The 26176-nt window shown below is 44.8% G+C and overlaps 1 protein-coding gene across 11 annotated transcripts in view; it reads right to left on the bottom strand.

The window, feature by feature from the left end:
• Positions 1-136: 136 nt before the first annotated feature.
• lrp2a (low density lipoprotein receptor-related protein 2a) overlaps positions 137-26176 on the bottom strand; it is a 37678-nt gene continuing 11638 nt past the window's right edge. For 3 of the 11 annotated variants that reach the window (XM_077616378.1, XM_077616385.1, XM_077616387.1), the window contains 64 exons: positions 25720-25845; positions 25494-25624; positions 24936-25073; positions 24574-24855; positions 24258-24497; positions 23899-24018; positions 23569-23685; positions 22965-23345; positions 22766-22780; positions 21770-22018; positions 21177-21388; positions 20826-21010; positions 20526-20754; positions 20242-20419; positions 20006-20134; positions 19376-19542; positions 18943-19086; positions 18731-18840; positions 18476-18653; positions 18191-18404; positions 17832-18071; positions 17487-17675; positions 16193-17125; positions 15668-15833; positions 15437-15595; positions 14998-15287; positions 14724-14924; positions 14537-14563; positions 14414-14449; positions 14097-14339; positions 13568-13693; positions 13305-13424; positions 12587-12718; positions 12033-12234; positions 11652-11947; positions 10853-11519; positions 10595-10765; positions 10299-10522; positions 9506-9683; positions 9242-9438; positions 8907-9152; positions 8674-8802; positions 7408-7527; positions 6510-6626; positions 6015-6131; positions 5757-5894; positions 5560-5682; positions 5356-5484; positions 4957-5088; positions 4661-4792; positions 4430-4573; positions 4014-4179; positions 3489-3617; positions 3192-3415; positions 2912-3091; positions 2662-2781; positions 2445-2535; positions 2302-2369; positions 2117-2234; positions 1922-2039; positions 1737-1850; positions 1535-1651; positions 1289-1375; positions 137-1204 (listed from right to left, as the gene is read on the bottom strand). In XM_077616378.1, coding sequence (XP_077472504.1) covers positions 1013-1204; positions 1289-1375; positions 1535-1651; positions 1737-1850; positions 1922-2039; positions 2117-2234; positions 2302-2369; positions 2445-2535; positions 2662-2781; positions 2912-3091; positions 3192-3415; positions 3489-3617; positions 4014-4179; positions 4430-4573; positions 4661-4792; positions 4957-5088; positions 5356-5484; positions 5560-5682; positions 5757-5894; positions 6015-6131; positions 6510-6626; positions 7408-7527; positions 8674-8802; positions 8907-9152; positions 9242-9438; positions 9506-9683; positions 10299-10522; positions 10595-10765; positions 10853-11519; positions 11652-11947; positions 12033-12234; positions 12587-12718; positions 13305-13424; positions 13568-13693; positions 14097-14339; positions 14414-14449; positions 14537-14563; positions 14724-14924; positions 14998-15287; positions 15437-15595; positions 15668-15833; positions 16193-17125; positions 17487-17675; positions 17832-18071; positions 18191-18404; positions 18476-18653; positions 18731-18840; positions 18943-19086; positions 19376-19542; positions 20006-20134; positions 20242-20419; positions 20526-20754; positions 20826-21010; positions 21177-21388; positions 21770-22018; positions 22766-22780; positions 22965-23345; positions 23569-23685; positions 23899-24018; positions 24258-24497; positions 24574-24855; positions 24936-25073; positions 25494-25624; positions 25720-25845 — 11593 coding nt within the window. In that variant the 3' untranslated portion in view covers positions 137-1012. Of the gene's footprint in view, positions 1205-1288; positions 1376-1534; positions 1652-1736; positions 1851-1921; positions 2040-2116; positions 2235-2301; positions 2370-2444; positions 2536-2661; positions 2782-2911; positions 3092-3191; positions 3416-3488; positions 3618-4013; positions 4180-4429; positions 4574-4660; positions 4793-4956; positions 5089-5355; positions 5485-5559; positions 5683-5756; positions 5895-6014; positions 6132-6509; positions 6627-7407; positions 7529-8673; positions 8803-8906; positions 9153-9241; positions 9439-9505; positions 9684-10298; positions 10523-10594; positions 10766-10852; positions 11520-11651; positions 11948-12032; positions 12235-12586; positions 12719-13304; positions 13425-13567; positions 13694-14096; positions 14340-14413; positions 14450-14536; positions 14564-14723; positions 14925-14997; positions 15288-15436; positions 15596-15667; positions 15834-16192; positions 17126-17486; positions 17676-17831; positions 18072-18190; positions 18405-18475; positions 18654-18730; positions 18841-18942; positions 19087-19375; positions 19543-20005; positions 20135-20241; positions 20420-20525; positions 20755-20825; positions 21011-21176; positions 21389-21769; positions 22019-22765; positions 22781-22964; positions 23346-23568; positions 23686-23898; positions 24019-24257; positions 24498-24573; positions 24856-24935; positions 25074-25493; positions 25625-25719; positions 25846-26176 lie in introns of all 11 variants that reach the window. The other 8 variants (XM_077616379.1, XM_077616381.1, XM_077616384.1 and 5 more) reach the window with 8 other exon arrangements.

The raw sequence follows: 26176 nt of genomic DNA, 5'->3' as shown, positions 1-26176 counted from the left end.
ATAATTTTAGGAAATGTTGATTACAGTTATTAGGACTCTCGGTACAGATGTCAATGAATTGACGCACATAGACGTCAATGGAATCGACGCTCCTAGACGTCAATGGAGGTAATGAAGAGCAACCTGAAGTTTGGAAGACTTGTCAACAAAATATATTTATTCAGTCGTATTGCGTATGATGTATTGGAAATGATCAGAGAGAAATGTTTTTTTGGTAATCGCTGAAGATCTGAAATCCTTTCCTGCATACAAAATGATTGGTCCGCATTCTTAAGTCGTGAGTGGCTAATTTACATAAATTAACATCCATGCGCACGCATGTTCAAGTTTGTTATATACTTATATCATCACTGATAGAAAAAAGACATGATCACAGTGATTCAGTCACAAAGTCAAAGTTAAACAAAAAAAGATTAAAAACACAGGTTTAAACGGCACGTTTGATAATCCAATCACCCTGAAGTTATTGCGATGTGTCTATATCAAGATTATTTGTATTTATGATATGACAAAGGCAGAAAATCATTCATATTTTTCCTCGTGACAATCCAGTTACTGTACATCACGCAATTCAGCTCCGCTTTGACAATGTGTATAAATGCACAACCACCACGAAGGCTATTTTCAAATCTTATGCTTCAAATTTACAGATATACAACATATTTATCAACATCTATATCAGCAGCATCAGTGCAAAGATATACAAATTGTACATCACAATAAAGAAAAATACACGAGAATTGGCATATGTAATGTCACAAGGCATAGACTTTCTTTTTTCTTATTCAGTAGAAATAAACAGTGGTGCCTTGAGATAAGAGTTGCTTTTTACGGCTTGTAACGCAACACACATCCCAAATCCCAAAACATGTTTGGGTTTTTAACAAGGAATATGCACCACTGTATTTTATATTTACCTAAATAGAACATTTGTACCCCAACCCCCCTACAGGCTGCATAAAAAAATAAATTCTGTGCAAAGTGTGATCCCGTCAGCCAAGGCGAGCTGACCTTATACATCACTGTCCTCTTTGACAAGTGTGGCCGTGTCTTTGAAACTGTCCTCTGTTGGTGAAAAGGTACTCGGATGATGATGATGATGATGATGGTGATGATGATGGTCCCTCCTTTGAGGTTTAAGAGGCGGATGCTCAGCTGTCAAGCCGTCTGCGCCACTGCTTCCTTCACACTTGTCATCCTTCATCTGCCAAAAACAAATAAAGAAAAACAACAACCAAAACAATCATTACTTTTCTTCTCGTCTATGGGAAAAGCTAGCCAAACTAACCTTGGAGTAGGACTTGTTTTCAAATGTGGTGCAGGGATTCAGTTTACGTTTGAAAGCACTCCACGTTGACTCCTCATACAAGACAAACTATTATTAAATTAAGTATCACTATTACATACTATGGGAGAACACTATCAAGGGGGAAACATGGTTTAAAAACAAGTATAACAGGATAAAATGAGGAATGTTGCTACAGATTAAAAAAAAGATATTTTCAGGCAAAACTTCAGTAAATAGTAGACTTACCTGAACAGGTTTGGACGCAACAGCTGACGTGTTGACGAGACCCCCGCTCTGCTCAGCGTGATACACCGGGTTCACAAAGTTGTTTTGTAATTTCTCCCCACTCACATTAACCGTCACCTGTTGGTCAGAAAAACGTGGAAAACTTTCATTTTGCCAAACCATTTATTTCTGTTTTCAAGTGCGCACGTGTGTGTGTGTGTACCTGCGAGGCGTGAATGACGGCTGGGTCGGCGGCCGTGTTGGCGTATAACGGGTTTTCAAAAGTAACGGGATGCCTCGCTGCTTCCAAGGCAAAGCGATCATCCTGCGACATTGACTTTAAGAAATAAGATTTTAAAAACTTGTCTTTTTTCACTGCACTTTTGAATAGACCGACATAAAACTCACCATTTGCATGGTATTGATAAAAGACACTCCAACGTGCGTCGATCCGAGATCCACATTGTCACCCGAGTGAAACATCACCCCGTTTCCCGTATCGTTGGACTTCACCAGACTGCTGAGGCTTTACGAGAAAAACACAGAGTGGTGTCATATTTGTTAGCCTGTTTGGCTTAGATAGTAAGGATGACAAAAGCAGACCTGGGCAGTTTGGGCATGGAGGGGATGAAGGATCCTGTTCGTTTGTAGTTGAGAAACACCCCGACTGCCAAAGCGCCAGTAATTATGATGACGATGACTGCCAGCAGAACTGCCACAGCTTGAGAAATAACGCATTGCTTGTTGTTATTATATTACAAGAGTATAATTTGACATACTCATAGTACCTGTTCCTGTTGGAGTGCTGCGGGACTTGCCTATTTCACAGTAGCTGCCCAAATATTCATGAGGGCATCTTTTCATAAGACCAAAAATGAGTTAGAGGATCATTGTAATAAGCTAGTGCAAACCAGCAAACGTCAATACTCACTTGCAATTGGGTGAACCCCGTTCGTCAGTGTAGCAGGTTCCACCATTCATGCATCTGCACGCGAGAGGCATTGCAACGGGTGCCTCAATGGCTGCAAGGGAGGGAGGGAGGCCGAAGTATGAAGTCGGGCAAAAAATAAATTAAGAAAAATGAAAAATCACCAGACGTTGAAAGAAAAAGAGGGCCCGCCAGACAAAGGAGGAAGGCTGCAGTGTACCTGCATCGCATTCACTGGAGTGGAAATCCAATGTGGAGGAACCCTGCGGGCAGGCACACGTGTATCCCCCAGGCCGGAGGAGACACAGGTGACTGCACACGTTTTTGCAAGGGTTGGGAACTGACGACGACAAAGTACAAACGTGCATGAATCGTTTAATAAATAAATAAAACGTTTTGAATTAAATACATACATTGCCACTCTTATGGCAATTGAATGTATGCAAGAAGTGCAATCTCAATAGACTAACCTGAGTGGTTGTGTCGGTGCTCCTGGTAAATGCGGACCTGAGTCAACCAGGGGTTGATGGTTAATACTTTGACTTTGTTCCCTTTCCCAAACTTATTTGTCTTCCACACTTCTCCCTTCTCCTTTGTTGTCCAGTACACGTGGCCCTCAAACAGGTCCAGACTATATGGATTGCCAATGTCTGGAACAAGGCCGCAATGCAAGTACAAGTTATGTGCATTGTTTTCATGTGTGCCTGTGAAAACCCATAGCAGTGCTTGACTATACCACATGGACCTGACCTCCTGATATGATGATCTTTCTGTCTGTGCCATCAGGCTTCATGGAGCCAATGATATTTTCTTTGGAGTCACACCAATAGATCCTGTGTGCATTCAGATAGTCCAGAGCCAATCCGGTCGGCCACCCTAAGTCTTCTTCGCCGACCAGCACCTGTCTGCTTTGGCCATCCATCCACGCCGACTCTATTTTGGGTCTCCTGCCCCAGTCCGTCCAGTACATAGTTCTGCCGGGACCACGTCACATTACAGTGACTGTGCTTTTTCAACACTATACACGGGAACATTTGAGCATCCTACCCGAGCGCCGGATTGACAACGATAGCAGCCGGTTGGTCGAGGTCAGTGTGGATCAACCACTTCCTGTAACGGCCATCCAATTTGGCCACTTCAATGCGATTGGTGCCGGCGTCAGTCCAGTAAATGTGGCTGTAAATGGAATGAAAGTGTGAAGCATTCATTCATTTTCTGTACCGCTTATCCTCACAAGGGTCCTGGGGGGTGCTGGAGCCTATCCCAGCCAATTATGGGTACCAGGCGGGTGACACTCTGAATTGGTGGCCAGCCAATCGCAGGGCACAAGGTGACAAATGATAACCAATCATAGCTAGGGGCAATTTAGAGTGTGCTATGGGGATCTGGGAGGAAATCGGAGTACCCGGAGAAAACCCAAGCAAGCCCGGGGAGAACATGAAAAAGTCCACATGGACCTGGGATCGAACCCTCGACCACAGAACTGTGAGGCCGATGCGCTAACCACTTGGTCGTTGGGCCACCAGTGTGAAGCAGTGAGCTGAAAAAAGCTGAAATAAGACGGGTATTTACCCTCCAACCCAGTCAACAGCGATGCCATCTGGATTGGCCACGTATTTCAAGTTGAGGTCCGTGTCTCTGACTGGGTTATTCCCATTATCAGAGAAGGTGGTCATGTAGGCCCGTTTAATGGAGCCAAACTGTGATCCTCGTCCCATGACTGTCCAGTACACAATACCTAAAACAAGATCACGGACATCAGTGTGGAAAAAGTATCATAGCGGTACATGGGCACCCCTTAGTGGTACGCGAGAGATTAACCAAATTAAATGATTGAACAATTTTTGTTTACAGTTCAGTTGTATTCAACCTAACTTAGAAAAGATGAACACCTAATGTTTGTTCTCAAATATTCAGGAGCAACGTCTATTAAATGACATATGTAGACAATAGTTTTTTTCAAATGAAAAATCTAAAATCATCCTTACTAAGCCCTTGTTTTTCCGGATCCCACAAGTAGTCCAGAGCTTGAATATGCTCAGCATTGTCCACGTAGTCCGAATACTGCTCTGATGACAGATTGAAACGGCGGATACGAACATTATCTGGCAGCAGCAGCACGGGTGGGTTTCCTTTATTTTTTGAGAGAGAGAGGAATTCACACATTTAAAAGAAGAGTTAAACACTCAAATGAAAATTTTCCCGCATTTCTCTCTTACCTCGAGCAGCACACTGAGTTCCATGTGGCTCACTAAAGGAGTCAAAGCCCTCAGCGCAGAAACACTCATAGCTTCCCTTTGTGTTTTTGCACTCTTGTGGACAAATTCCATATGCCTCACACTCATTAATATCTATGTTCCCCCAAGAGAAAAAAAAAAGATTTAACTCTCACTGCCAGAATGGCGATAGACGCCTAATCCAATTGAAGTCAAATGGATTGGACGACTTCAAGGAAGCTGCTGTCACAATATTGTGTCAAAAATAAGCGGAAAATATTCCCCCTGGCTGTTAATACCTTCACAGGTGTGTCGCTGGCCACTTCTGGCCCGGTAGCCTGGCATGCAAGAGCACAAGAAGCCTCCATCAGTCAGGTCAGTACAGTTGTGTTCACATATGTGGTCACTACAAGAGCGTGTGCTGTGTTGATCTGTTGGTCAACATTTAACACAGCGTTAGATTGGTTAGAATTGGTTATATAGGGAGTTCTACTACAAAAAAAAATAATTGTCAGTGATGACACAAAAACCATCTTAAGATTTTCAGGTATAGTAGGCCTTTTTAAAATTCCTGATCATATTACAAAAAGCGTAATTCAATTTAAAGTGGAAGAATTTATATTTGGCCCTTGCATGGGTTGATTTTCAGAAATCGGCCATCGCAGAAAAACATGATGTCACTTTTTAACATGACTTACGGCATCCGAGTTCATCCGACTGGTCCCCGCAGTCGTCAAAGTCATCGCAGGCATACTGAAGAGGAATACATTGTCGATTACTGCATTTGTACTCCTCCTCATTGCAGGGTCCACGTGTGGGGCTTTGACCTGGGGGGATAAAAACATCCCACTCAAAGAAGAATAGCGAAGATTCCACCAATCCACGCTTCCAAGTCAACTCACAGTTCTCTTGTCTCTCGTCAGAGCCGTCGCCGCAATCGTCCACGGAGTTGCATAGTTCGTGACTGTAGATGCAACGGTTGTTGTCGCAGCGGAAACGGAACGGCGTCTCACACTGGACGGTGACTGTCAAGACAAAGAGGAGTCGCACCTAAAATGTTCTGAAAGTTCAGGACATTATTTGCACATGTTCTTCTTACGGCAGAGATGAAGCTCCTCGTCAGAGTCGTCCCCACAGTCGTCGTCCCCGTCGCACTTCCAGTGAGGCTGGACGCAGATGTGGTTCTTGCACTCAAACATAAAGTGGGGGCAATAGGTGCCGTTTGGAAAGCGTGGCGCTAAAAGCCAAAAAACAGAAACCCAAATGTCTTACAATCAAAGTCAATGAGATTCTCGTGTCTTGTGTATAAAGCGTGCGAGTCATTAAGAAATCGCTGCGTCAAAATGTCCCAACTCACGACATGACGATTCATCCGTGTAGTCCACGCAGTCGGCGTTGCCGTCACATTTGAAGCGATCGGCGATACAATGTCCACTTCCACATTGGAAGTAGCCAGGGTGGCATGACCTTAGTTCTGTGAAATAAAAATAAATTGCCATTTTACTATGTATGACAGCATTGCCATTCAGTTTACTAATAATGTGTCTACCAGCACTAATATTAGTCAGGATAAAGTGACATGTCTAAAACAGCTATGAAAAAAATGCACTGCTTGTTGCCAGTCCTTTTAAATGCATTTACTAATAGTACGTTCCATTACATGATGAGAAATAATCCTGTTTTACCAGCACTGCATGCACGAAAGCTTTCATTGGTCTGAATAAATGGCGACAGGTGGCCCCCTCTGTCTGCGCCACTCAAAAAATGCCCATTTTATTGGGTCTTGGCATGGTGGTCCACAGTTAGTCGCAAAGAGCCAGACCCCCAGCCAAAACAAAGAGCCTCCACCCACCACAGTCTCTTTCATCCGAGTTGTCTTCACAGTCGTTGTCATGGTCACAGACCCAACGGTCGGGAATGCAGTGCAGATTATTGCAGCGGAACTCACTCTCGGTGCACGCGCGAGGTGCTGTAGGGGGGAAAGAAAACAGTTTTATTTAGTTATTTAATTTTTTTTGACACATTAATCAAGCGCAAAGAACACGTCACCAAATCTGTGTTATTTTACTCCTTATAATGACCCCAAGGAAAATACATTGGTCTCCTTACAACCAGCAGAGCAGAAGATCCCAGACCGTTTCCTCCTTATTAAGCAGCACCTTCTCAGGCATGATTGAAATCTGCCGGGGTCAAAGGTGACAGACTCCCTCACTCCAGAGGACAGACTATTTCTCAAGCAGTGGATAAGCTCGCTCCTCTTACGGCAGCCAGCTGTCAGCACAAGTGTGAAGACTCTTGCAAAATATCGCCCCTGATAAAAGGATGGCGGGAAGATTTATTTGTCTTCAGTGCTCTATTTTCATAGCGTTCTTAAGAGGGCCAGGTTTTTTGCGGGCGGGGGGTATGCACAAATGTGACCACTAGGTAGAGCTACTGCGCAATAATCTTCAAGACATTGGGAAACACATTTTTTTGGACGTTTAATTAGGTCAGATGCTGTTCGTAACTAATTTTTGGTCTCACTTTTTTTAGTGAGAAACTGAAATAATAAGAATGACTGCCGTATTTATTGTATGATTCTACAAAAAAATGTGTCTAGTTGTGTGCATGTGCGGTAGTCATAACAATTTGTAGTGAAATAATTGACATAATAGGCAAAAAATGGGAGCGGTTTTGGATTCCACACCCAAGAATGAGTCAAAAACAGCTGTCAAACCTAGAAAACCCGAATTCGCATGGCGAGCACTCACTGCAGCTGCGTTCGTCCGAATTGTCACCACAGTCATCATCGGCGTCACAGCGCCATCTTAGCGGGATGCAACGATGGTTGTCACATTGAAAATCTCCACTGGTGTCGCACGTCACCTCGTCTAAATAGTGTGGAAAAATAGTTATCTTTCGATAAAAGGCTAAACTTTTCTCGAGTAGTCTTTTTACACTGGAAAAATGCTGTACTGATGTCATCATGACTCTTACGCTTTTAAATAACGCATGACAAGAAAATATTGGTGTTATTCAGAGACTGTTAGAAATGGATGAGCAATGTGACCTTTGAAAACGAACGGGGAATTTTTGGGGGTCAAGAAATGTGAGATGCATTCATTTTGGGATGGGATACTTTGACTTTATGGAATGAGCATTCCGAATACGTCTACATTGTTTTATTCTTTAAGTACTGCTACTGGCTATTGTACTATTGCAATTACTAGTACACAGCAGGTATGAAATGCTACTCAGTCCACATTTGTGTTTCTATGAGACATTCATTGTCGGTTCTCTTAGTCTATGACTACCTGTGATAGTCAATTTAAATGATGGATCGAGTGCTAACATTCCATTCTGTGTTTGGACACATCCAGTTCTTTGCTAAGCCCTCTATGGTTTCATAACTTCAATGTCGGGGGTCTTAAGTCATGCCGAAAGCCTGAAATGAAAGGCATCCCGTTTCTTAATTAAAGCACAAAGGAGGGAGTAAGCAGCGTGTCTGAGACAGATGGGCGACCTGCACTGTATCCGCGCCGTGTGTGTGCGCGCGCACAGGATAAGGCTGCGGGAGTTGAGAAGTCGGGGAAGAGGAGGAGAGCTGGTGTGAGCCGTCTCCACCACACACTGCTGGGTGTCAAAGATAGAGCGCTGCCCTCCTCATCCTCCACCTGGCCCATCTGCTGCATTCTTACGGGAAGATTAAGCGCCGATCTCCCCTCCTGCTCGGGCATGGCACTAATGGAGTGAGCGCCTCTGATAAGAGCCGGCCGCGAGGGTCACCGGGAGTGTGCGAGGACTACAAAGTTCTGGGAGTGAACCCGTGCCCCCACGCGAGGACAACAACAACCATGTGTAGACCTAAATTATTGAAGTGCTCATGAATTTACTTTGGACTAAGAGCGAGTGGTCATGCTCATTCTTTGCCGTTATATCAAAATGCGTGACGCTGTACTGGGTGGAAGCTGAAGTGTGAGCTAATAGGCCCCGTTTTGAAGCCGGGACAATTTTGAATAGATCACTGTGAGACTTACCGCATCCCTGTTCGTCGCTATTGTCTCTGCAGTCGTCGTGTCCGTTGCAGACGGACCAGAGCGGCACGCATCGATAGCTGGTCTTGCAGTCGAACTCGGTGTGGTTGTCACATCGATACGCCGGCCCCACTTTGGGAGAAAACACAGTAAGGCACTGCAGGGCAATTTCAAGTAAATCGATGGATCATTGGAATTCAATGAGTATAATATATGTCAAGTCGAATTTCACTCACTGCACTCATCAAGAGGTTCATCTGAGTTGTCCCCGCAGTCGTCATCGGTGTCACATTTCCAATTTTGGGGAATACAGCGTCCGTTGCGGCATCTGAACTGTCCGGGACGGCATGTCCTGGTGGAACAATGGGTGGGATCCTCATCGGAACGATCGCCGCAGTCGTCCTCGCCGTCGCACTGCCACGACTCGGGGATGCACTGTTTATTTGTACACTGCCACTGGTTTGGTTCGCACTGGTGAGTCGCTGAAATTGACCAATAACAATAAAACAAGTTCAAGTAACACGTTGATTGTCACAGCAACTCCAATTTAAGCGTTAACGCATCTCCTGACCACACAGCACAGGGTCTTCATCGGATCCGTTGTCGCAGTCCAGTTTGCCGTTGCACAGGAAGTGCGGACTGGTGCAGTTGGCGTCATCGCACTGAAACTGTCCGAGCCTGCAGTGGCGTAAGGGGCACGTGGTGGGTTCGTCGGAGCCATCTCTGCAGTCTCTCTGACCGTCACACTTCCACCAGATCGGGATACAACTGTCAAGACGTAACGCGTGATTACGGCAACCGAGGAAACTGAGGCAAAAAAGACGGTTTGACAAACCGTTCATTGTTGGCGCATCTGTACTGCGTACTGGTGCACATGGGAAGGCAGCGGGTCACCCCTCCTATTTGCATTGCCAGGAAGTGGTCAGGACAGTCGCATGTGTGTTCCCGCCCCCCGTGACGGATGAGGCACAGGTGAGAGCAGCCTCCATTGTTCACAGCACAGGGATTGTTTACTACCGGATTTAGAAGCCAGAAGACGGGCAAACAATCTCAGTTTACTATAGCAAGACAAATACAAGACCAGTATTGTGCCACAGGTAATCTAAACCTGTACTTAAAGTCCCACTATTACAAGTCTATACACTAATTGAATTCTAGACTCTAGTATACAATTCAATAATAAATGATCAAGACTAACACAGATCCACTATTCAAATTGGACAATAAAAAAAATTACATAACGGTTTGCCTCTGCATAGTTGAAATCGATGAGGTAATTGAAGAGCGGAATAAGATTTTACTTTGGCAGTATCTTTAGGGAACGATTTCCTACACAAAAAAATATTTTAACCCTTTTACCTTTGAGAAAAAGAAATAAAACAATGGCCACCGCAGCAATTAAACTAAACGGCTAATTCGCTACTGACTTCCAGTGACTGACTCTGGCTTCCTGGCCAACAGCGAAAAAGAATTAGAACTGTGTCTTGCACTTTTATTTTACAAAGTAAGGAACTACGGCTCAGTGGAGTCCAATTTATCGAATTGAGTAAAGCATCCCCTGTGGTGATTGTGGGACTTTAAATCAATGTAATTAGCTGCACAGCTCAACAGGTCAGTGCCAAACTCACCAATGGGCTGTCTATAGGGATGACAAACGTGAATATCAAAGGGTCTGTGCGTGGTGTTGACCAGGACTTGGCGAGCAGAACCATCGTATTTGTTGCCCTTTTCCACCGTTCGCGTGTTCCAGTCGGTCCAGTAGACCGTGTCCTCGAACACGGTGATGGCAAACGGATGAGGCAAAACTCCGTCGTACACCGTGTGCCTGTGATGACCGTCTAGGTCGGAGTACCTAAGACATCCAGATGGATTAGGATGGATGAAATCTGCAAAGTTTTTCTTGAAAATCACAATATGGACTCACTCGATGTAGTTTAAATGGGCGTCAGACCAGTACAGCTTGTCGTTCGTGTAGTCTATTGTAAGGCCGTTGGGCCACTCTATTTTAGTGGTGATGATTGCCTCTTTGTTGGTTCCGTCCATTCCAACTCGGCCGATGAAGGCTTTGTCACCCCAGTCGGTCCAGTACACAAATCTAAAAAGAGGGAAATATCTGAATTAAAACTCTAATAGGATACGTAGAATGAGAACCTTTTTCTATGTAATCCACAAAATGACTTACCCATGTTTGGGATGCACGACGACGGCCCGGGGATTCTCAAAGCAGTACGTATTATTAGAATCCGCACAGTCTTCAGCCAGTTTTTTCACATAACGGCCGTCCAATTCCGACACTTTGAGGCAATCCGCGAAGCTGTCGACCCAGTAGAGTTTCCTGGCGATCCAGTCGATGGCCAGGCCCTCGCCGTGCAGAACTCCATTGACCACCACTTCCCTGTTGCTTCCGTCGAAGGCCATCCTCTCAATCACTCTGCGGCTCACGTCGATCCAATACAAGCGTTTTTCCACGCGGTCAAAATCCAGTGCCACCACACTGGTCAATCCCTGGAGTATCAGCGAATAGGCCTGCCCGTCCGTGGACAGGTTCCTGAGATAGTAGCGGTTGCTGAAGATGAGGTAAGGCGAAATGTTGCTGTTCTGGCGACACCTGCGTCCGTCTGGCTCTCGGAGGAAACCCGGCGCGCACTTGCAGACGTACGAGCCCACCGTGTTCTCGCACACCTGGCTGCACACGCTGGGCGTCTCCACGCACTCGTTGACGTCGTCGCACGTGGTGCCGTCGGACATGAGGCGGTAGCCGGGGTGGCAGGTGCAGATGAAGCTGGTGGCTGTGTCTGAACAATTGTGATCGCAGCGGTGGACAGATGGCTCTGTGCACTCATTGATACCTGAAATTATGCAATTATCGCAACGGTCATGTGCAGAAAAGCTTCGTAAATACGGTAAATAATGACCACTGACTTGTAGGAGACAACTGCACGGTAAAATAAAAAAAATGAACATTGTTACATTCCACTTACCGCATCCTTTTTCATCGCTGTTGTCGGAGCAGTTATCATCCCGGTTACACACCTGGCTCAGAGGGATACAGTGTCCATTGTCACATTTGAACTCGCCCGGGGGGCACGTGGGTGGGGGAGCGTGGCACACGTGCTCCAGCTCATCGGACTCGTCGCCACAGTCATTGTCCCCGTCGCAGACAAAGTCGTGCGACACGCATCGACCGTTCTGACAGGTGTACTGGTGCTGCTGGCACGGCTGATACGTGCAGCCCTGTTCGTCGCTGCTGTCGCCGCAGTCGTTGCGTCTGTCACACCTGATTGGGAATGGAATTGCACTGCTTTATTGTGGCAGACAGGGCAGATATAACTGGAAAAACTGTATTCTTTTTTTAAGCTAACCTGTAGGAGCTACGTATGCAGAGGCCATTGCTGCAGGTGAACTCATTGACACCACAGGATCTCCGCGTGCAGTTTTGATGCTCGTCCAGGGCATCTGTGCAGTCTGCGTCACCGTCACACACCCAGTCTTGAGGAATGCATTTGCGCTGTGGCGGTTGGTTTTTGGCGCAGGTGAACTCTGTGCTCGAACATGTGCGGTTGGCTGGATTCAATCAGAGAGAGCGGATTTAGAAAAAAGGTTAAGTAGGCGACATACCTGAGCCGAGGCTCACACTCCAAAGATTTTTATATGAGATTCCAAACTTTTTTTGGAATGTAGTTTGAACTTGAGCTTCTTGTGTTGGCCATTTTTGCAGAAATATTTTCATTATTTGCTGCAGGCCAAAAAAGTGCCCCATTAGAGCACCCCTGCGCTAGAAATTCCAAACAGCACTTTATCCTTCCAAAGCATTTAATCCAAGATTTAGGATTTAAGTGAAAGTACGAGGTATGTATAAATAGTATAGAACAGTACCGTGATATAGTTTATATCCTATGGTATTGAAAATGCATACCACAGTTGTGCCTTTGGTCTTCGTCGCTCAGGTCACCGCAGTCGTTGTCTCCATCGCAGATCCAGGAGGAGGCGATGCACCTTCCATCGTCGCAACGGAACTGATCTGAATTGCAGGTTCTTGCTACTGTAGCTACAAAGACAAAATGTAAACTGTTAGAATGATGTTGCCGACACAGAATCATGCTTGCACATGGCTGCGGGTCAATAAAGTTGGCCTGCAGTTTTGGACATCGCTGGCTTGGTAATTTGAGGAAGATGTTTTGTTTTGATTCCTGAAAAATACCTGTCTTTTAGATATTTATGATGATCTTCTACCTCCATTCACAATAACGCGAGCAATCTACTGAAAACAGCTAGAGCTCGAACACTGTCAAAATAGTGCTGTTAAGTCCACATTCCCATGTAGTATGTGGACTTATCTAAACAAAAGCCCAAGTGAGGCTCTGTAACCCCCACAGGACAAAAGGAAGTTGGAGGGGGTTGAATCTGGCGCACAATAGGAGGCCTGACTGACCATCTCATCAACAAAGAGATACAGCGCGCAGACTCGCACTCTTCGCCGCATCACTCACCACTTCTGAGATGGGCGGACAGGCACAAACACAAAAACTGGGGGAGGGGACGCCTGATGGTGTTTAGCGGTGATGACTTCAGACACACAAAGACAGCAAAGGCCATTGGAGCCATTTAGGCTAAAAGAGTTGTGTGACACTCACTGCAAGTGAGGGGTTCATCAGAGCCGTTGGCGCAATCCGCTCCTCCGTCACAGTACCAATGGGCGGGAATGCAACGACCGCTGGAGCAACGGAACTCGCTCTGGGAACATGTGGATGTCGCTAGACGACATCAGTCAAAAGAGATGCATTAAATGACTTCCGAGTTTTTGTCTTTTCTGCAATGTTCTTCACCTGGCTAATGGCACGCAGGCATTCAGGCAATTGAAAACTCAAGAATGCTTATTTATTGGCCTAGAACTCACCACAGTGCGTCGGGCTCTCGTCACTCATATCTCCGCAATCGTTGTCTCCATCACACAGGTATGAACGTGGGATGCAAATGTTGGTTGACTGACATTTGGTATGTTCTGGTTGGCAGGTTCTCTCAGCTAAAAAAAAAAATCAATTCGTACTTTAGGAACATCACAAAAGCTGAAAATATTTGGCTTTTGAGTGTAGGTTCAGGATCGACACAAAATACAAAATATAGAACATTTTATTACATTGTAATCTTTTTCAGGTCTCAATCATTTTGTTTCAAATTGCTAAATTTTATGAGTTGTTGTTTTAAAAGGCCACAATTTTCATTTCACAAGCAGAATTTTATTTTACCAAACTACGCTTCATCCACAGAATTTAATTTTAATTAAATTTTCCTGACTGAAACAACCATAAAAGCAAGTAACCTTCTTTGTCATGTCATTAATACCATTTATCCTATGCACTTGTGTTCGAGTCCATCAGTGAGTTATGTGTGCAGATATATAGTTGGAATAAAACAGCTTTACTTACGGCAGTTTTGCTCATCTGATGTGCCGTTGTCATAGCAATTATTAATGCCGTTGCAAACATAATCCTTGGCAATACAGCGGCCATTGTTGCAGGTGAACTCTGTGTTGGGGTCACATTGCCTAAAGAGACAGGAGGCCTCGTCGCTGTTGTCGCCGCAGTCGTCATAGTGGTCGCAGCGATAGTGGTACGGCACACATCGCCCGTTCCCGCAAGTAAACACCGTCGGCTCGCATGTGTGAAAAGCTGTCAAATGGGATGAGTGACGCGGTATCAAGAAACTGTGAATTTTGCGCACATGCATTGAATGCTCTTATTACCTGACAAAGCTACAAATGACGACAGGAACTGAGGGACTGCATGCAAGTTCATAATAAGTGATTAATAATAATTAGTTGTTCAGAAATGAAGTTCAAATCACAAAGTATTTTCAAGATACACACCAACATAGTTGAAATTGGTCTTGATTCCTGAGAATTGTGTGTTTGAGTGAAAGAAACAGCTTGTTAGTAGTTAGTAGCTTTCCCACAGCTGAGTACCAAAGCATTAACAGGGGAGTGTAATCACACTCAAACAAGAAAGAAGATTATCATATGGGAATTTACCCCCCAAAAAACAAAAGATGCCTACCGCAAACTCTCTCCAGCTCATCGCTGCCATCCCCGCAATCGTTGTCGTTGTCGCACTTCCACTGTGCACGAATACAGCGGCCATTCAAGCAGGTGAACTGACCCGCCTGGCAACGAGTCCCGTTATCCGGGATGCAGTGCTTATTGTCAGTGAGGTACCATTGGCCCTCTGATGGACAGTGACACTCGGCTCCATCGGGCCCTAACGTGATCACAACGTGTTATTTTGCCGATTAAATGAAGAGCAGGAAAACCCATCGTGACGATGTTCATACCCGGTGTGCAGACATGGCTGCAGCCGCCGTTAAACTGCTCGCAAGGACTGATACACTGCAGCTGCTTCCCACTAGCCAAAACATGGATGTCCATTGGCCGAGACGGAAGATTCTGAACCATCGCCGTTTGGTCTGAACCATCGTGTTTGTTGGCACGGTAGATGCTACGTGTGTTCCAGTCGGTCCAGTAAATAAACTGGCCGAACATTGCCATTGCGAAGGGGTAAATGGCCGTGCTGACGATGACTTCCCGGTTTGATCCAGTCAGAGAAGATCGCTCAATCTTCTGTCTAATGGCAGAGAATAAAAAAACAAAACAATATCATAAATATCAACAGCTACTTGGTATGGTGAACAAAAAAATAGAAGTAGAAGTTAAACTAAGATGCGGAAAATGACTGACAAAGTACAGAAAGTATTTTTTTTTCAACACTCTTACAAGCTGGCATCAGCCCAATACAGTCGCTCCTCTTCATAGTCTAAGCTAAGTCCGTTAGGCCACACCAAACTGCTGTTCACAATCTCTTTTCGGAAGTTCCCACCCAAGGTAGCACGCTCGATCTTTGCATGGGTTCCCCAGTCTGTCCAGTACATGTATCTGTCCAAAATGATAGAAGGCATTGAAAATATTCAAAGTCTAGGAACAATGTGCCATCCAAGACCACCTTACCCTCTGCAGGGATCCAATATGATGGCCCTCGGCCTGGACACGTTGGCAATAATAGTCCTCTGCGATCCGTTCACAGACATGGAGCTGATGCTTTGGTTAGCATAGTCACTGTAGTAAATCCTTTTATTTATCCAGTCGTATGCAATGCCATCGGGGGCCCCTAGATCTGTCGCGTCATATAAACCGTAACCATATTAAAAGAATCAGTGGAAAAGATCAAAATAGTTCTCACACTATAATGAAGCAATGGGGGGGGATTTCCTTAATAAGTACGGTTTTAAGGTCTCAGCTTAAAAGCCTATCGAGAAGAGTTTTGTTGTTAACTGTAACACATTGGAATAATAAAAATTGTCTCCACACCATCACACTCCATTTTGCAAGAATCTGTCTTTCTCTCTCTTCTGCTTTTAGAAACTATGATTCGCACGGCGCTAAGAATATATATATTATTATATATTATACTTTCATTCCCGAGTCTCTAGATTCACGTGGTGGCATGATAAAGAAAAAAAACACCTGTCCTACCTGAAACCACCACCACTGGAGGTGCAGTGGGAGAAGAGAGGCTGATGTAACTGATCTTGCTGGCTCCCGCCCCTGTGCTCTGAGTGAAGTAGATTCTTCGGTCAGTCAGGTCAAAATCCAATGCCACGGAGGTCCGTGGCACATTGACCACGGGGAAAGGCACAGCGTGGTCTTCTGGATCCAGCCGTAAGCTGCGCACCGTGCTCTCGGTAGTGTAGATAAGATAGTCATCCTTTGACACCACGCAGCTCTTGTTATCTGCTGCAAGATTTCCAAACGCACAAGCGCATTTCCTGGATGCATTGCCAACATCGCTGGTCGGCAGGGCAAAGCAAAAGTGATCGCAGCCTCCGTTGGCCTCCACACAGGGGTTATTATTAAGTTCTTGGGCTGTGGAAGGCTGCATCCGCTGGTCAAAAATTGTAACATCTCTTAGCATGTTTATGTTATCTCTGATGACAAGAGTTTGCTCTGTGCTGCCGGGCTCCTTGCTAGCTTGGAACACTTTCTTCAGGTTTCTGTCCACCCAAATGATGCTGCCTTCAAACACGGCGATCCCGTAAGGAGTCGGGTAGCGACTGCCAAACCGCACAACCTCCGTCTCGCCTCCTTTGGGGCTGACGCGGGCAATCATATCCAGAGAGTCATCTACCCAGTAGACGTAGCCAGTTTCCTGGTCTAGGGCAAGACCTCGAGGAGTGATGATTCCCGATGATACTAAAATGGTGCGGTTTGTTCCATCCAAGAGCGACCGTTCGATTTTAGGATTCTGGCCATAGTCAGCCCAGAATAAGTATCTATTTTTCGGGTCCACTACAATGTGGCGTGGCATGTCCGTCTGGGTTTTAAGCAGCACTCTTCGGAAAGTAGTGTTCAGACGAAGAACTTCGATGTATGTCTCCATCAGGAAGGCGTTGGTGAAGTAAAGGTTGCCTAGGGACAAGGTCAACTCATTTAGTAGAAATCCACCATCAAGTCTATTTACTGCTCGCTTTACCAGCTCAAATGGATTAGATGTCTATCAACGTTACATGTAGAAAAAGAGTGTGATAGAGATCTAGCTTATACTTTTCTTTGAAAAAATTGCGTTGTCTGATTTTGCGCCCTTTTTAAACTAGCAGTCCCTCTTTGGTGAGCAAAACTTTTATAAGGAGCGCCATACAGTTGTCTGTCGTACTCAGAGTATTGAATAAATGTTATCTGGATTTTTCAGAAAAGTCCATTTGCAATCGATTAACTGACCTGAGAACAAAATAACCTAGGTGAATAAGAAAATCTGCAAAAAGGAGCATACCTGCAGCCCAGTCCACGGCAATACCACGGATCCCGTTGCGTCCTATCCCAGTGGTTACTATATTACTTAATCCAGAGCCGTCTGTCTTGATCCTTCTAACCCCGTTCTGTGCTGTAACAGTGCTGCTGAAGTCACACCAGTAGATGTAACCAGATGCCATGTGCACATCAACATGTAATGCATTACGACCTGAAAAAGCAATAATGAACTTATTGGAAGCAAGGATGAGATTGGTTATAAGGTACTAAGGCTAAATCTTCACCCATCAATAATATCTTCAGAACAAAATGCAAAACATAAAAGCCACAATTGTGCTTTTTTTGCAGCAGTTGCTTCTTGACTGACCTCTTCCAGCCACTGGCACCATGGCTTCTGAGTGGTCATCTCCTTCAAGACTGAAGCCCTTAATAGCGGATAGTGTTGAGATGACAACGTAGGACTCGTAAGGGGCGCAGGTTTTATTGTCAGCATTGAGTTTAAAGCCTGTGGCACAGGCACACGTGAAAAGATCACGCGGGCGAGGCAGGCACAGATGCTCGCAGGCAGACGTGTTTCTGGTACAGCCATTGGACGTGCCTGCTGAGGCTGAATATGTGGGAGGAAAATGAGAATCAATTTTTGTGCATTTTAAAGTTATCCCATCATCGAAATTAAAATAATTTGAGCAGCCTGCGTCTGTTTTGTTTTTCTAGCATTCGACTCACCATCTCGATAATGGACTTTCAGAACTCTGAGTCCTGGCACATTGTTCCGTAACACGACCCTGTCAGAGCCCGTGTTCTTGTCCGCGCGCTCTATGACCTCAAAGTCGCGGTCGGTGAAGTACAGGAAGTTTTGATAGATGGCAACGCCGCAGGGATGAGCAAGGCCGGACACGATGGTAATGCGGTTGGTCCCATCTGGATCACCACGTTCAATCTGCAGAAAATCACTATTAGTGACTGTTGCTGCCTTATAGGATAAAGAAAGTTGTTTGAGTAAAAACCAACCATGCCACTGCTTGACACAGCCCAATATAGCTTGTTCTCTTGAATGTCCACAGTAATGAACTCTATGTGGTCCAAGTTATTAGTGAACAGTGTGACAGGGTTCAAGCCATCCATGTCTGCTGATGCCACTTTGGCAGGGATTCCACTCTCAGTCCCTTGATCGGTCCAGTACAATTTGCTTGAAAATATGCCAAGAAAGGTCAGCATTGAAGGGTCAGCCTACGTACGGATGGCTAGGTGTTAAACAGAACTTACCCACGTGCCGGGTCAACAGCAATACCAACAGGACTGCCAGCGCCAGTTGGAGAGCCAGTATTCGTGATGAGGGTTTTCCTGTATTGTACTTTCCCTCTGAGCCTCAGAACCTGCTCCAGCATAAACAGGGCCAATTACATGGGTCACACTGTTTTTTGGTCCCAGTTGAACGGCGTGATTCATCAAATTAAGGTTTTTGTGAATGATCTCACCTCGATGGATTGTGTGGAGGGATTAGTGTAATAGAGGTTTTCAGTTATCCAGTCCAGGGCCAGACCCACTGGGGAACCTAAGATGGCTGCTGGAGCAAACTCTGTCCTATTGGTTCCATCGGACTTCACTCTGTGGATCTCACCCTGAAAGGCGGAAAATGCTGATAATGTCATTGCTTGGTAATCTTAGGTGCTTGCACTGAAAGATGGGTGGAAATAAATCACAACAATAGTGACAAAAATTTAAATGAGAGTAAAAAATATGAAGAAATGTATGTAGCCTTTTGCTTCACTCTGACTATGGTGGGAGACGAGGAAAGATCAGTGAGTTTAAAGTGTCTAAAAATATTGGCTCATAAGTTTCACTGTACTTGTAACAATGTTAGAGTCAAATCATTAGAGTGTGTGTGTGTGTGTGTGAACCGTAACTCACTGGATGCTCAACCCAGTAAAGTGTCTGTTCATTGTCGTCAAAGTCAGTGTCGTAGCCATTCTGAAGCCCTGCCACGGGCACCATAGCATCATTGCTTTTGTCGTCCGGATTCAGGGAAATTCCATAAATAATGCTGTCTCTCACCACCACCAAGAACGGGTCCTCAACTACAAGTAGAAAAGACATTGAAAATGAATACCTTTTTGAATGGGACAATTTGAAAACAGCACTGCAGGTACACATGCTGTTGTCCTCTACTGATGTGTAAAAGTGTGCAATTTCATTCTTGGATAATCATTGGACATTGGGCAAACTGTATCGGCTTTCATGTGCTGAAACCTGAGACGGACTAAGCTGTCGACACTAGGGAGACTCCTCGGAATCCTAACTAAAGGCTCCTTGTCTCTTTAAGACTTGGAAAAATACTTCTTTATGATTCTTAATGCCTTTTTTGTACTGAACCCTAGCTGGCAAGAAGATTAAGAGGGGACTATGCGACCTGGCTCGATCGCTAGATACACTTGCATAAAATAACAAGATCAAGATAAGAATGGGATTGTGCATCCTATAACTAAATATCACAATTTTTTATTCTAATTCAGCTATTAGGGAAACACAGAGATCACATACTTCTGGTACATGTAACTTGGTCTGCAGCCAGCGTCCAACCAGATGGGCATGCACATGAGTAGAACCTTGGTCCAATGGCTGAGAGCAGGCAAATGTGAGTGCATGGGTTCTGGAAGCAATGATTGTTACCTATAAATGAACCACACGACAAAAAAAGTCCACAAGAATGAAGGTATTGAGACACATTGGACCCAATTCACATCTAAATTGCAGCGCTACACATGTTTCTACCATACCCGCTGGTTGCCTGGCTGGGTGCATTGCCACAAGCCCCATAGGTTGAGGAAGGTTGAACAACATCACGGTCTGGTTCCCCCCATGCCACTTATGGGCTCGCATCACACGATTGATATATCTGTCAGTCCAGTAGACAAAGTCTTCAAAAATGGTAATTGCGTGAGGATGTTGAAGAACCTTTCATACAAAGAAAAATGGAAAAGCAAAAACAGAGTTGTTAAGCACGCAACGTTTTGATTATGCGTTTAAAAGCAACGGGCCCAATCTCAGTCCATAAACTCACAAGGTCACTGGCCAGGACTTGTTTTCTATTCTTGCCGTTATAATCGCAGTAGTCAATGAAATCCAAATATGCATCGGCAAAGTACAGCAAATTGTTGGGATAATCTATCGTAAGACCGTTGGGCCAGTATAATTTGTTGCTTATGATAACGGTTCTCATTTTCCCATCCATGCTGGCTCTCTCAATGCGGGGATTCTTCCCCCAGTCGGTCCAAAACATGAGGTGGGCACTGCAAAAAAAATCAAAACCTTTAACACTTGCTAGCATAGAGAGCTTTGCAAGCATTGCTTTTGCTCTGACCTGTCTCTTGGGTCCAACACCAGGCCTCTAGGGTTGGTGACGTTTTCGCTGACCAACACTGTCCGGTGAGTACCATCTAGTCTGGAGACCTCAATAGTCTCCAGGACGTAATCACTCCAGTAGAGGTTCCTGCCCACCCAATCCACAACAAGGCTTTCTGTCACTGTCACTCCGCTGTCAAATATCTGTCGACAAAGGTTTTCATCTTATTGGCTGCCTTTGACAGTGGTAGAAGAACAAGATTTTCTCTCAAAATAAACGTTTATTTTCATTAATTAGGCAATACTTTTAAATTAAGACATAGCCCATAGCGAGCGTAGTGAGCAACACGATCGATCAATGAAAACTCACCACGGTGCGATCGCTGCCATTTTTATGAGCACTCCAGATCCTGTCCTGGCTTGTGTCGGACCAGAACACACGGTCGACGACCGAGTCAAAGTCAAGGGCCACGATGTTGCGTCCATCCCGGACCAGCGAATGCACCACGTTGGGCTGCGAGGTGATGTCATCTTGGACGATGTGATTTCGACTGGCTACCAACAAGAAGGCTTGACGAGTATCTGTTAGCAGGGATGGCATACTTTCTCAAGTCTTTTCTCATGCTAATAGCAGCGCTTGTCAGCCTGTGCATGTCCACTCAACCCTGCAACAAGGCTAGTAGATAGACCTTGCTCAAATATCCACCCCTGGGGAATGCACTTTAGTACAAATAATGAGCACTATTGTGTTACAATTCCTTTCAGCAGGTTATCAATGCGCAAGAGGCACGCTCCTCATAAACAGGCCCTTTGTTGGTGATCATTTCCTAATTACGCAAGTGATGAACACTGACTGACATATATGTTATACACTCATCTAAAGGAATGTGAGCGGCGAGGGCAGATAAGGGGGGAGGGTCAAAACACCACGGGTCACAGTAGTCTTTAAAATGAGAAAATCACCTGATGCCTTGCAGGTCCGCTGATCCTCTTCGAGGGTGTAGCCGTCATGGCAGTGACATCGGAAGGAGCCTCTCTCGTTAAAGCAATGCTGGCTACATTGCCCGGGAGGGTGACATTCGTCTATATCGTCGCACGTTTTGGAATCGTTGCTCAGTTGATAGCCCACGGGACAAGTGCACTGGGCACCAAAGGGCCCTTGGATACAACCGTGGGTGCATCCAGCATTGTTGTCAGAGCAGCTTTCCTGATCTATGTTGGACGAACAAAATAAAAAATGTAAATCAGTACCAAAATGGACAGAAATCCAGTGCATGCATTCCTAAATAGTACCATGCAAGAATAAGACCAGTTAGAACTATACAGGTAAAGATCGGGATGCTCAACTCAAACAAAGCCCACATGCACAGACACATTGGCCTATTTTGTAACCAGTCAAGTTTTGACTTTTTTTTTTCAACATGCAAATGATGGTCTTTTGCTCCTGTGATTGTTTCAATTGATGAAAAGTCATTTAACAGCCAAGTATTGTGGTGCAGTAAACTACCAAAACAACTAAGAAAATTGGTGAAACTACTGAAAGTGTAAGTGAATGGAGGTTAATTATGAACTTCTAACAGAATTATTTTTATGATTAGGTGGTCATTCAGAGTGAAAAGAAAATTGGAAGAAGATGCAGTCATCAAGTCTAACGCCTGAATTAATGGTGTTATCAAATGTGTGATTGGAATTGTTTCAGATAATCAGGTCAACTTGAAAAAAATGGATGCACATCAGGTATGTCAAGTTAATGGAGAAAAGTGAAAATTAAGACTTGATCTTTTGCGGTAAAACTGAAACTGCCCCAAAAATGTGTCCAAATCCTATCTAAAAGCTGTGTAAAATTATTTTGGTTAAAGATCAAGACTTTTTCTGAGTTTAGGCAGAGTACTAAAACTTTAAACAATGAATCAGTTCCATTCACAGCATTTCTACCGAATGATTGAGTTGTGTTCCTACCTGGCAAAGGCTCGTCTGCAAGGTAGGTATGAGAAAAGCAAGAAAGTTTAAATCAAAAATCACCTTCAGGTTAACGTCAGTCAAATCACATACACACACGCACGCGTGATTTGAACAAATTGCAAAGATAGACAACAACAACAAAAGAAACACCACATTGTTATGAAATTATACATCCATCCATTTTTCAGTGACTTACTACAGAGTGGAGACTCGTCTGCCCCGTTAGGACAGTCAGGAGAGTTGTCACACACCGCGGTGAGGTTGATGCACATACTGTAGCCGGGGCACTGCCACTGCCAGCTCGGGCACCGGAAAGGCGGCGTGGGACAGTCGCGCTCGTCGCTCAGGTCTCTGCAGTCGTTGTCGCCGTCGCACAGCCAGCCGCGCAGTATGCAGTTGCCATTGTCGCAGCGGAAAAGCGTGGAAGGGCAGGTGCGAGGCGGGCAGGCGTGGTGCTCGTCGCTGCCGTCCTCGCAGTCGGCGTGACCGTCACATTCCCAGGCAGACGGTACGCAGCTGCCGTCTGACTGGCACTGAAACTCGCTCTCGTGATGGCACATGCCTGGAGGCCTCGTGGCTGATGAATGAATATAATGGAGAGACAGTGACGCGCCGGCTGCCACTGACGGCCAAAGACGTCTAAGGCGTGGCAGTGAACGATATAGTACTATATATCATACTGTTAATTAGGAAATCTAACATTAGTGCCTCACCAGCCACCTTTCCTCGTTTTGCAATGTGATTTATTATTATGTCTTAAAGTCAAGTGAGCTATATAAAATGTTATTTCATTTACTTACGACAGCCTTGCTCATCTGAGCGATCCGTGCAGTCAAAAACGCCATCGCATCGGTAGAAGGAGTTAATACACTGGTGACTGCGGGAGCACTTGAACTCCGTCACGGTGCAGTTGTAGACTGCAAAATCCAGTAGAGATTGGTCAAGTGTATATTCTCACCTTTGTGATTTGAATATGCCGACCTATATTGATGTGCAACAGTTGAAATGCTCACGTTTGTTTCATTCTACACAGACTTTAGGTCAAATTTCCCATTTGTGAAATGTCCAGTAAAATGCAAACCACATTTTTGTTTCTTTGTTGGTTCAAAGAGTGACTGGTAGCTACTCACTGCATCCTTGCTCATCTGCCCCATCCACACAGTCCCGATCGCCATCGCAGATATAGCTGGGGGCTATGCAGCGGTGGTCTGGACACTGAAACTGCTCTGGATGGCATGTGCTACTAAGATCTGTCAACAAAAATGACCTAATGTGTGACTTAGAATCAAAACACAAACGTTGATTAGCAAATGATATCAAGAAACAATATATAATTAAACATTTGAAAATGTGAATGTTTTTGCCATTGAAAATGAATGGAGCTCATAATCAAAAGAGAGTTGTGAACCTTCTTTAAAACATACACGCGATGGCAACTTTCAGCCTAAAATAAATAAATAAATAAATACTAAATAAAATAGTAACTCACGGCAGTCAGCTTCATCTGAACCGTCGCCACAGTCGTTATCCGTGTCACAACGCCAGCTTAGCGGGATGCAGCGGTGGTTGGAGCACAAAAACTGATTGGCCGGGCAGGTTCCGGGAACCCGTGTCGGGCAGTCGGCCTCGTCGCTATCATCCAAACAGTCATTGTGGCTATCGCAACGCCACGAAGCTGGCACGCAACGCTGATTGGCGCAGGTGAATGCAGAAGGAGAGCAAGTGGCATCTGAAAAATAATGAAGTCTGTTGCAGAGATGCTGAAAATAGATCAAGTATATCGCCCCACTAATTTAAATCATTACTGTTGATGCCACAGTGGGTCTCATCGCTGTTGTCGTAGCAGTCGTCAACACCATCGCATCGGTACGTGTTTGGGACACATTTTCCGTTCCCGCAGGAAAAGGAGTTGGCGCCGCATTGGAGGGTCGGGGGCTCACTGGAAGGGTCCTCCGTGCACGTCTGCTGGTTGGGGGACAGCTTCATGCCGTACGGACATCCACACACCCGCTGAGAAGTGGGTGCTGGGAAGCAAAAGTGGCTGCAGTCTCCATTTGGATTTGTCGGACGGTTGCAGGGGTTCGAACCTGAGGTGGGTGCAGGCAAGTCAGGGTTTAGGGTTAAGAAGTAGAAACAATTTGACTGAGCCGTCAGGAAAGAAACTGACCGATCTGGATGTTGGAGTTGAATGATTTGACGTGCATGATGTGGCTGATCCCTCGTCGGATCACCACCATTTCTCCACCATCGCTCTTGCGGACGCGGACAATACCACCCAGGCGCCAGTCGGTAAAATATGCATAACCTTGAAGTGCAATAGAGAAATTATCACTGGACTTGTCTTTTATATTCACATGTATCGTTTTGTTACTCAGGGGAGATTGTGGCTTCAGAATTCTTGAAAAATATTTGGCAATAAATTATGGCTTGGTTCTTGCAGATCAAAGGGAATTTATTTTATTACATTGTTTAGTGGATATTTATACTTTTTTGCACTGTAACAAGGTTGCAAAAAGTGTCAGTTTTTACTGTTAGTCAAACTGATTTCTGTTATTCAGGACAAGCAATAGAAAAATAATTCTCTTATGCATAACAATGTTGCATGATGTAGAGTGAGACAAAATTCCATTGGAAGTGTGGACATAATATTTTTGCTTTGGCCGTTCATTTTCTTTTGTGTTTAATGAGAAATGAATGTCAACATACTTAGCTCTTAAACACTTACCTTCAAAAATGGTGAGGCCAAAAGGATGTGACATCTGAGTAACGCGCCCCAAAGAAAGCCTGTTATGTCCGTCAAAATTGCTATGTTCAATTTTGTCAAAGAAGGCATCCACCCAATACAAACGCATGGAGCTTTTGGGGGATAAAAAAAGGAGATTGGAGAACCAAATTCATTTTATTTTCAGACAATTACTTCAGCCAGCTGGCTGAGCGGCATCAGGACTCACCTCCAGTCGATAGCGAGACCGTTAGGCCAGCCAAGAGTCGTGTTTACAATGGAAAGGGCATGTGACCCGTCACCCCAAGCTCTCATAATCTTTGCTGGGCGGTACCAGTCAGTCCAAAAAATATATCTGAAAAAGCAACATAAACAGGTAGAATGAGAACGTAATAAGGTATTTGACCTGGTTAGCAGGAACAGGCAAATAAATACAAGACCATACAATTCCATTTTTATTTTTCATCATAATAATGTGTAATCCAACTGATTGGTATTACCACTACAATACCACCCTTCATGCTTCACTAATCTTTTCTTGTGGATGCAGAGACCTTATGACTTTGAGGCTATTGGAAATAACAGATTGTACTTAATAACTTTTCCCCCTTTTATTTGGGAGCAGGTTGTGAAAAGTTAAACACCTCTGTTATACTCATTAGTTAGCTACGTGAAGGACATTTTTA

The sequence above is a fragment of the Stigmatopora argus genome, chromosome 13, assembly GCF_051989625.1.
Source record: "Stigmatopora argus isolate UIUO_Sarg chromosome 13, RoL_Sarg_1.0, whole genome shotgun sequence".
Taxonomy (NCBI): Eukaryota; Metazoa; Chordata; class Actinopteri; order Syngnathiformes; family Syngnathidae; genus Stigmatopora; species Stigmatopora argus.
Note: the sequence above shows the minus strand (reverse complement) of the source record. Positions and strands in the feature narration are given on the sequence as shown.